General features: G+C 40.0%; 1 protein-coding gene across 1 annotated transcript in view; it reads right to left on the bottom strand.

Annotated features, from left to right (window-relative positions):
- Positions 1-9,739: 9,739 nt before the first annotated feature.
- Positions 9,740-10,339, bottom strand: part of LOC101161492 (protocadherin-11 X-linked) — a 116,136-nt gene continuing 115,536 nt past the window's right edge. The window contains exon 6 of the mRNA XM_023959099.1: positions 9,740-9,970. Within this exon, the coding sequence (XP_023814867.1) occupies positions 9,755-9,970 (216 nt within the window). The 3' untranslated portion in view covers positions 9,740-9,754. The remainder of the gene's footprint in view (positions 9,971-10,339) is intronic.

The following is a 10,339-nucleotide window of genomic DNA, read 5'->3' as shown; positions in this document are numbered from 1 at the left end:
TCATTAAACTGAATAATTGGAGGCTTTTTGTCTTCGTGTGCTGCATGTGTGTTGAGTGGAAGGGTTTATCTTAAAACACTTTGAGCGCCCAGTCGCAGTTTTGTTTACTGTACAGCTAAAATGATCCTAAATTGAAACTTTTTTGTGTGGCTTTTATTGGTTACTTTTTCCTTTCACTCTCTGTCTCCAGTGTCCTTCATCTCAGACCATTATTGTGTGAGCTTTTTTCCCTCCATTATGTAGACAGTAACAATAACAGTAAGAAGCTTCAAGGTAAAATTGTTTTGAAAAAGAGAGCCTGTAGTGATCAAATTTATTAAGTTCTCTCAGGGATGAATGCAGCTGTGCATTCAACACGTGTTTGAAGAGAATAAAAGAAAAGGCTTTCTGTGTTACACGGAACACTGCCACCTCAACCATCCTTTTTGGCACATGAGACACAAGTTAGCCCGGCAGCCAGCGGCAACCTGCGTCCTTCTTGCCATGTGTGGCAGTGGGGACGCATTACGGCATGGACGGCTGGATTCCAGATGTGACAGCAGGGGTGATCATCAATTATTATACATCAGTGGATCAAAATGAGCATATCTGCTCATCCCAGCCCCACAGTGCTGGCCTGTGGCAGATGAACTACGGGTAAGTGCACCTCTAACCCTTTATCCACCAACCCCTCTGCACCTGTAAGCCCAGAAACACCAGCCAGAATCTTTTCGGAAGCAGTGGGACATGCCTCGAGACAACATCTGCCTCCCCTCACTGACCTGCCGTGTTAAGCCAACTGCAGCATCAAGGGCTCAGCAGTAGTGGGGCCTGATTTTATCATAACAAAGGCAATGCTGCCGCCAGTGCCTGAGACTGACTTCAGGAGATGTTTACGTTTTTTTTCTTTTTTGATGAAATGATGAACTTTCTCTTTGCCCAATGCAACTTTTTTTCTGCAAATTAACTGTCTTTTTTGTCATCTTTCTTCCATCCAATCTTAGATGCACCTGTTTTCATCCAAACAAGAAGAAATATGTGTTTAAAGGCTCCAGCTGCTTCTATTATTACAGAAGGACAACGAAAGAAATGGAAAATGAGGTGCTGAGGCATCCTAATGTTTAAAAACAACAAACACCATGTGCAGTATTTTAAACTAATATGTTATTCGGCTTGAAAAATGCAATAATAATGTCTCCACACACCTCTGAAAACATGAGATATTGCCTGGTTCCCCCCGTTTATCTTGACTTTTCAGAGTTCATTTGTGAAAATGTGGGCCTTTAAAGAGTTTTGAATCAGTCAGCATGAGGCTGCCTCCGTGTGACAGATGTTTGATACTAGAAATCCAGCGGGACCCCTGGCTGAATGGAATCAGGACAAATCAATGCAATCATGCAGTGGTCTCGGGGGAAGTGGGGACAAAGGGACAGAGTCTGTCTTCTTTTTATTTTTTCCCTATTTTGATTTTCTACAGGAGCTTCTGGCAAGGATTTTGAGCAGGTCTGCTTCTGCATGCATGAAATGGCAGGCAGCTGACCGACCTTACGAGTGCTGCATTGCCTTGAGGTCCCCACAGATGCCTCACAAAGAGCCTGTGCATAAGTGCAGCAAAAACCACAGACCACAGTGAATGTGATGGATGCCTTGGCTCTCTTGGCTAGAAGGCAACACAGCAACCGCGTTTGTGCGTTCAGTGTCAAGACCTCAAAAGCCCCCCCCTGTCACACGCTGATAAGCCAAACCTCCTACTGTACCTGAGGTTCCCCCACTTTAGCATATCTTTAAACTTCATCCGCCTCTCTTTTTTCCATCCACTTCCTTCTTCCCTCACCACTCACTCCATTTGTCAGCATTAACAAACTGTAAGTGGCCTCCGGCGTGATCTATTTGTCCATGTGTACCAATTTATCAACCAGTCAGAGTATGCATTGATCTGGTGGGGATAGGGTCGCGTACAAAAAAACGGGAATAATCCCCTCCATGGTTACGTGGTGACTCTCTAAATTACCTGACAGTGCCAGCTCGGGATGCAAAAAAGCCTTTAATCTGCATGCTTTCTCATATATTTCAACCACTCTAAAAATCGAAAAAAAGAAATTCATAAATGCCATAAGAATAGAACGTTGTGGCAGTGTGTTTAAAATGTCATGCATTCAATTTTGATTTATTTATTGCTTGTGATATTAATGAATTCACTTGAGGAAAAGACGTCCTCGCAAATGACACATTTTTGCTGAAATTTATGTGAAATATAGACAGATGGCATCATAGATGTAGCCGTCTGTCATCATACCATTGATGTCACTGCAGCAATGCTGCTGCTATCATTGTGAAATGATTCTCATTAAGAATGCGGTTTATGTCCTCCTGCTTTCATATTGGGAAAAGAAGGCTGGGAAAAGCAGCAATATAATTTTACACTGGTCAACGTATGCCTTTCTCCCAGCAAATTTAATCTGTCAGCATACTTGAAATAATCATTTTGCCCGGGTGCATCAATAATTCAGCTTTTTATCAGGACGACGAAGCTTTGAGACGGCGTTGCCATATGTTCATGCTTTCCGTGCTTTGCTGCAGCATATCAAGACAAGCCGGGTCAATAACATTAAAGACTGAGAGAGGAGTTGAAAATACAAACCCTGAGATGCTGTGGCCTGCTCAGCCTTCAGGAGATTGATGCACAGTTATTTTGGTCAATAAGTCCTCCTGAGCAAAGGCCATCCTTATCCTTGAGACCGACTATATGTGAAAAATGAGAACGAGATGAGACCATGCATTCTAATGTGTCTATGGCACGACATCTTAAGGGGGGGGGTGTAGAAGGAGAGTGCAGGAGAGGAGGGGAGACAGCTGCACTTCCTCTAACCCCATTTCAGCCTCACTAATGCAGTTGTTAACAATAAACCGTACCACTGGTAGTGTTGAAATACAACACCTCCAAGCCAAAGCATAATGGCTTTGTTGCGATACAACACCGGCTGACCTCTAACATCGCGCCAGCATTTACACTCAAACATAAAATCTGGAATTCAGAATCACAAATGTTGACATTTTTTTCTGCTTGAAAATTTAAAATACCAATAATTTCTTTTTCTTTTTTTTGATACGTTACTAATGTTTTTTGAGAACACACAGGAAAAACAAAATCCATAAGGCAGTCTATACACTGATTTGTGTGAGTGTGGCTGAGTTGGTGGGAGTGATAAAAGAACCCAAACTGCGTATCTATTGATGCTACTACTAACTTTGAAAACAATGCAGACTGTTGGGATTTTCTTTTTTTTTGTGGATGCTATCTATAACAAATGTCTTTGAATAAATCATTAGCACATTTATATTTTATTGCTTCCCATGTTTTCTTCCTGCTATGAAGAAAGGGAAAGTCTCTGCTCCTCAAGCCAGGTGTGTTGCAACATCAATGAAGACAAGACTTGGAGAAGTGTTGGAAGCACATCCTGCTTGCAGTGTTTACTGGTTGTCTGATTTGAACTTGATTGAAACAAATAAAATACTCGCTGCGTAACCTTTGGCATCATATGCCAAAGATAATGCTTGTGTTAAACACACAATGTGCTTTCTCTTTCCTTTTTGAATTCTAAGTTGTGTTGTTTTGGAAGGCTCATACTTTGATGTAGCTGAGATCAAATCAGCTAGATGGAATCAAGGACTCCAACCACTCACCTTACTCAAACCCAATATTTCATAGGTTTCATATGCAGCTCAAGCAATTTCAGTTTGGGAATCACAGAGTCAGTGAATGGAACAAAGTGAATTGTTGGCTGGGGCTTTTGAGGCTCTATCTTTGAAGTCTGTCTCTTACCTTGCCCAGTTCAGAACAGATTGTTCATAGATGCAATCAAACTTGGCAGCTATTGATCCTTTCCCAAGCCAAACACAAGTCTTACTGAACAAGTTAACAACTTTGATAAAAGCATTTTAATTGTGCAGCTCTTGGAGAGAGCTGCAGCGTCAAGCTGAATTCGTCAGTTGTATTTCAAAAAAACACCTACAATCTTTTGTTTGAAAGATTTTGCAACATTTTCAAGGACTTAAAATTGAACCTTCTTTAAAACACCTGGTTAAAATGTCACATAAACATTTCAAAAGATTCAATATAAGAAATGAATGTGTTACAAAAAGATATAGAAAATATAAATCACCCTAATAAAAGCCTTTTTGCACCAAAACAAAAATGGAAAAACAAGAATGACATAGCCTCTTAACAGGAGGTAGAGCTTAACAGCTAGCTGTTGATTTTATGTTTTCAGTGCTGCTTTCAATTTTCATTAGAAGCTGTAATTTTTCAGCACTGTGGTTGTAAATATCAATGGAGAAAACGTGTGGAGAAAGCTTTTCAGAGAGTTGACAGGAGCCAATCATCGACTATTTGAAAACCTTTTAAAGTCTTTCTCCTGTCTTGTCATTGTGGGATCTGGATGATTGCACTAGAAAGCCGGGGTCTCGGCTTCACAGAGGTCTCAGGTGAGATAACAAAGACAAAGTCCTAATGCTGGGAAAAGGGAGGTTTCTAGCATGTCACTTTTCAATTGTTTGAAGGAAGGTGGAGAGAGATTTCTGTGAGCTGAGTCGACTCCTCCAGATCAATAGCGCGTCTCTCTCCAAGACGTCTGGTGTGGCATTTGAACCAGATTAAACGAGGACTCCCCTCCACCTCACCTCTTAGAACTGAGCTCTTCAACCAAATCCTAGTCGAATGAAAAGGATACAAATGAGTCAGTTTAATTCTCCTCTTACTCAGTGCTATACCCCCGGCAGTTAAATAAATAGGAAGAGGGAGAATGACAGAAAAAAAAACTGTCTAACCTACACAGCCATTGTTTCATTTATCCTGGCTGTAACTCCACTGCGGCAGATTTTATAAAGTTTTGGGAGCCAGAAGGCACCAAGGAGCTTTATTTATATAGAGGAGAATATGTGGCAAGAAGCAAACTGGATGTGAAAGACATGAAGGGGGGAAAAAATGTACCGTCCAAAGAAGTTAGTGTACAGATTGCGAGATTACTGCAAGGAAAGGAATAAGCTGAATTACCATTTTATGGGCAGCATGAATTAAATATGCCGCCAGAATATGTGTGATAATGTGACAATATGTAAGGTCATGATGTGAAACGGAAGAGAAATACTTCCTCCCATCTTTCAACTGCCAGCACTGTACCCTTAAGCAAGGCATTTCATTCTTAATTACTCCAGCAGAGGCACTCATTTGTCAGCAGCAGATGATGAGATGGGCTGGCAATGTACAAGGTTGAACTGTTCCTTATTAAGTGTGGCGTCGCTGTGAAAGAGAACACTTGTTCATGGCTCCAATAAGAGAAGAAAAAAAAAAAAATAAAAATAAAAAAAAACTTATCCGAACAGTCCTGCTGTAGTTCATCTCACTCCGAGCTTGTGGTCAGCCAATTACCTGGTTCCTGCCATATTATTAGACTTGTGACTCTCTGAACAAGGGTCCTCTTCTGCCTCGCATGTCAGCTTAGTCTTTCCCCGTGGTAGCTGATGACATTGTAACACTAATTACAGCTAATTGTTCTACGCTGAATGGATTTGGTCACATTGCAAATGATATGGCATTGGTCAGTGTCACAATGTTTCCACAGAAAAATTCAGTGGGGAATGAAAATTTGCACAAATGAATGTAATTAAGGAGCACATTCATTACATCTAATTGCATATGAGAACCCTCAAAGTGAAACAGAAATTGGACTCATATGAATAATTAATGCATCTGACTGTACTGAAGACTGTAACACGGTTGCTGTCACATAATGATGTGCTGATGGGACAAACGATAAAATCGAGTGTTTCAATTCTCCTTGCTTTGTTTTTCTTTTACTTCTGTGATAGTTCAGCCATGATTATTTAAAAGAAAAGATATTGTCTTGCTCTCTTTCTTAAAGCCCCCCTTTATTCCTTTTGAGATTATGTCTAGACAACTGAATTCCAATCTCAGAGCAAGCTTTGAATTGGCAGCCAGAGTTGGAGGTTAGAGCAGCATTAAAAATTCAAGTGGTACCAATGTGTTTGGCACTCTAGATCAAGTCAAGTAGTCTTTCCAAAGACAAAAAGAGGGCAGTTGTAAATCAGCCAAATGGAAACTCAGTCTCAGAGCCATTATAGATATTTTGGACCTACAGAATTCAAAGGATTGGGAAGAAACCTGGCAAGCCTTTAACCTGATTATTTGTCTGCTTGCTTCAGGAATTATAAATTGTGCAATAAACATAACAAAGGAGCCCAATGTAAATAAAGAAATGCTGGAAAATACAACACTCATTTGAGACTGATGTTTTGTCCTTTAATGAACAATTTAACAAAGCAATTTTATTCCCAGTACATCACGTCGTCCATTTAAGACTATAATCTTATTACACTTGCAGTATTTAAAAGGATTGGCTTATTTTAATAGCAGATTAGATCTGAGACAGACAAGGTGTAAGCTGGTCATTTGAAAGCCATATGCCACAGATTAAGATACGGCACAATGCCGTACAGGTTTATGGGGTTTCTTCAAAAGACTAATGCACGATGTTACAAATGCTCTCAGCGAGCTGCTTCTAAATGCACAGAAAGGACAACATCCTAAATCCCTCAACTCCTACAACAGGGGAAAGAAATAAGCATATTACAATTGTCCAGAGGGAAAAAAAAGTATATTGTTTGAAAAATGCCAGGGATTTAAAAGAAAGGATTTGCTCCCACTCTACTGCACTTTGTCTGGGAGCTTAAAACCGATCGTTGTTTGTGACATGATGATTCACATCATTCCTCAAAACACTCTGAGTCGCTAGTGGGACAAGAGCAACAAAACAGCATGAAAGTGGCATAAAAAAAAATCTTCATGAATCTCAAGTCCTTTCAAAAACGAGGGGGCCATGCTACGAAAAACAAACATCAACAAATCCACAAGACATAACAGTTAAGCCTTAGTGGGCCAAGCATTACATTAAATTCTAAAGACCCTGTGTGTATCACTTATGCTTGGCAAAATGCACCAAAGCTGATGGAACAGAAGACACTAGAATGAAGATGTTATGGTACTTTAGCTGAAAATTGACATAACATCAACAAAAATAAGTGTTTTTCCCAAATTTTAAGAATGTTTGACTTGTTTCTAGGGAGCCCTGTTTTTCCAGTGTGAAAGAGACATAATAGAGTTTGACATTCCAAACATCCATGCAAAACTGTACTAATCTATTTGTCAGGACAAAGGACAAACGATCAAAACCTTTGGACAAAAATGTGACAAGAAAGGCGACAGCAAAGATTGATGGCAAGCTGGCTCAAAAAAAAGAGCCTGGAGGGGTGGCAAGAGCCCATAAAATGAACAGCCGCCGAACTCATAAATAATAGAAACATAAAATGTCATATGAACTTTATTTCAAGAGAGGGTGGTCTAATAAAGATGCAGGTTTAAAGAGGAGTCGAGAAATTCATTGTCACAAGAAGGCCACATGGCTTGCCTTTGGCACACGCAATTATTCAGTGCCAGTTGACATTCAAATCCTCACTGAGGCACCTTTGCTAAACAATGCTGTTTTTTCACCACTGAAACTCACTTTTTTCTAACATTTTTCGCTTCTTGAAAAATATCCGCTTCGTTCCCCTGTTTTAACTTAGTCATCCCATCTCCTCTTTCCACTTTTCCTTGTTCCTTCTGCTTTACAAATTGAGACGACACGATAAGAGATTGCAGCCGCCATGCCAGCCTGGTGCTCATTGATAAAACCATATCTAATCCATCTTAGGCCCCCCTCTGTCACCAAAGCACTCATCTCTGAGGCCGTCAACACACACGGGAGCTGTCTATGGTTTTGAACTGAGTAGAACAGAGTCGGAGTTTATCTGACTTAACTTCTGGGAGAGGAAAATAAAGCTCGGCAAGTCAGATGACTTTGTTTTGCAATGATGTACAAGTTTCTGTACCAGGCTGTTATTCAGCAGAATCTAGGAGCTAAAAAAAGAATCGTTTGAGTTAGAATGGTGTGTAAATAGTCTATAAAATATGCATTTATTGATAGACTTAGCAAAACAATTTAGTTTCTTTTCTAATTGCCTTGTGAAAAAAAAAGAAAGAATCATAACCGTAGTGCTCTAGATAATTGTGTATTAACACCAACTGTAATAACCTAGTTGTATTTTGAGTAATAAGGTGACACCAGCACGGTCTTCTGTCTGAAATAATGCTTCCCAACAAACATAGAAGAGAATGGTAAATACGTGATATATACTGTATGTGCTTAAGAAGAATTTAGATGTTTGATGTCTGAATAATATCTGAATATTAATGAAATGATGAGCAATTGCCTGCGTGTCTAAATGAATCACGTAGGCTGCATGATTCAATGCTGTCAAAGTGGTGAATGCATTGAAGGGAACAGCTGGGGAAGGAGTGGTTTAATTTTTGAATTTATGCATTGTGTGTAGCGTTCTTTTGACAAGTCTGCAGAAATGAATGCAAGTACGAGGAAATGTGCCTGCAAGAATTAGCAAAAAAGCTACCAAATAATCATATGGCAGACCTCCACATGGGAAGGAACAGAGGACTATCACCAAAATGTCACCCACTTCATCTGGTGACTAACAAAGGCATTAACAATCACGCTTCTTTTGACACCCCAGCCCTGGACCTGTCAGCACAGCTGCTGGGGAGGCACTAAAGGATTTAGTTTCACTTTCAGCTTTGCAACACTGACTATACTGAACATGGGTGTAGGCAAACCAAGGTTTTCGTCCCTGGTTTATGAAGTTTCACTTCTGCTTGGAAAAAAAAGTAAATTTCTTATTTTATTTATTTATTTATTTGACAGGTAACTCAGAGCCAAAGTGAAAGTAACATAGTCTATGACACACAGGGGCCATAGAAGGAGTCAAGGCCTACACCAACCACAGCCTCCTTCTGTCTGCTGCATGTGATGCAAGGATACCTGCAAAAAATAAAATAAGATTCACCAGCTCCACAATATCCATTCTGAGTAGGTACAGCAGGGGACTGACTCAGAATAGGTCTGCTTCTTTTCTAGTGAAGCAAAATAATTCCAGCATCGACTGTGCTGCTGATAAAAAAATAAAGGATTTTCGATTTACACTACCACTAGTGAAAAAAATCACAGGGTCCACTGTGGTGAGTCTCAAGCCTTTTTTTCCCCCCCACCCACAGCAACTTTTTTGTGCAACGATTTAAGAGAAAAACAAACATATAAAGAAAAAAATCAATGTTGTATATGCATGAGGAAGAAGTTGCACACCCTGCTTTCAATGTCGCTTTTCATGGAGGACATCACATGGCACTGTGCCATGCAGTGACAGCTGTCTTGTAAATCATTCAAAGAAAAACTCTTCAACAAAGTTCCAGCCTCAGGGGTATAATTATTTTTGCATTATACAGCTTAGCACAGGATACCATTTGCAAAATTCAGCCCTTAAAATTTGTTTTTTTGTAATAAATGTGACACTGTGTACATCTGAAGTTTTTTTTTGTCCTACTATAAATACTGAGTCTTTTTTTTTCTTCGTTTGATCTTGGCCAGAAGTTTGTCTGACTCAATAACTCTGCAGCTTAGCTGACAGAAAATGCTAGTTAAGAATTTATGTGGATGCTTCTGTGACAAATCAAAGGCATGCACCATAAAAACAGTCTATTTTTAAAATAAAAATGACCATACATCTTGATGATCAACTTCATGTTTTTATGATTGTGTTAAAAATGGGAAAATTGTATGAAAGACAAAGAAAAAAACAAACAAAAAAAATTCTATCTGGAAAACTCACTGGATTCAGGGTCTGAGTTTCCATCTCCCTCTGTGCGACTGTTTGGAGAGGTTTGCTCGTAGTACTCCTCTTGGGCAAAGCTCATGGGAAGAGGCTGGGTGGCACTGGCTGTGCTGCTGGGCTCCGGGTCTCCTAGTCCGCTGTCGCTGCAACTCTCCTGGGAGCCATCAGGAAGATGGAAGGTCACGCGGCGCTGCGTCTGGAGCACAAAGAAAAGATCCTGTCAGTTGTAGACGAATAGCAAATGACATATAAGAAAAAGGAAAACAAGCATAACTGAGGATCCACTTTGTTTAGCATTGGTGATCTATGTGGTTCAAAGCCCCAGCAGCAGTCATGTGCTAGAAATATAACACAGTCACTGACTTCTGAGGTTATAAGAATGTTTTTTTTTTTTGTTTTTGTTTTCCAGAGGACCCAAATGTTGCAGCTCTAAAACTGCCCATGGATGTTAACAGCTGATTTCTCAAAAAGAGCAAAACCCTTCATCAGTGAAAACAGTGTGATATGTCTTATAACATCTGTAACTTACCTAAAGTGAAATCATTGCATTTATAAAGCGGTGACC

This window comes from Oryzias latipes, chromosome 10, assembly GCF_002234675.1.
Source record: "Oryzias latipes chromosome 10, ASM223467v1".
Classification (NCBI taxonomy): domain Eukaryota; kingdom Metazoa; phylum Chordata; class Actinopteri; order Beloniformes; family Adrianichthyidae; genus Oryzias; species Oryzias latipes.
The sequence above is the reverse complement of the archived record's forward strand: the minus strand, read 5'-3'. Positions and strand labels throughout refer to the sequence as shown.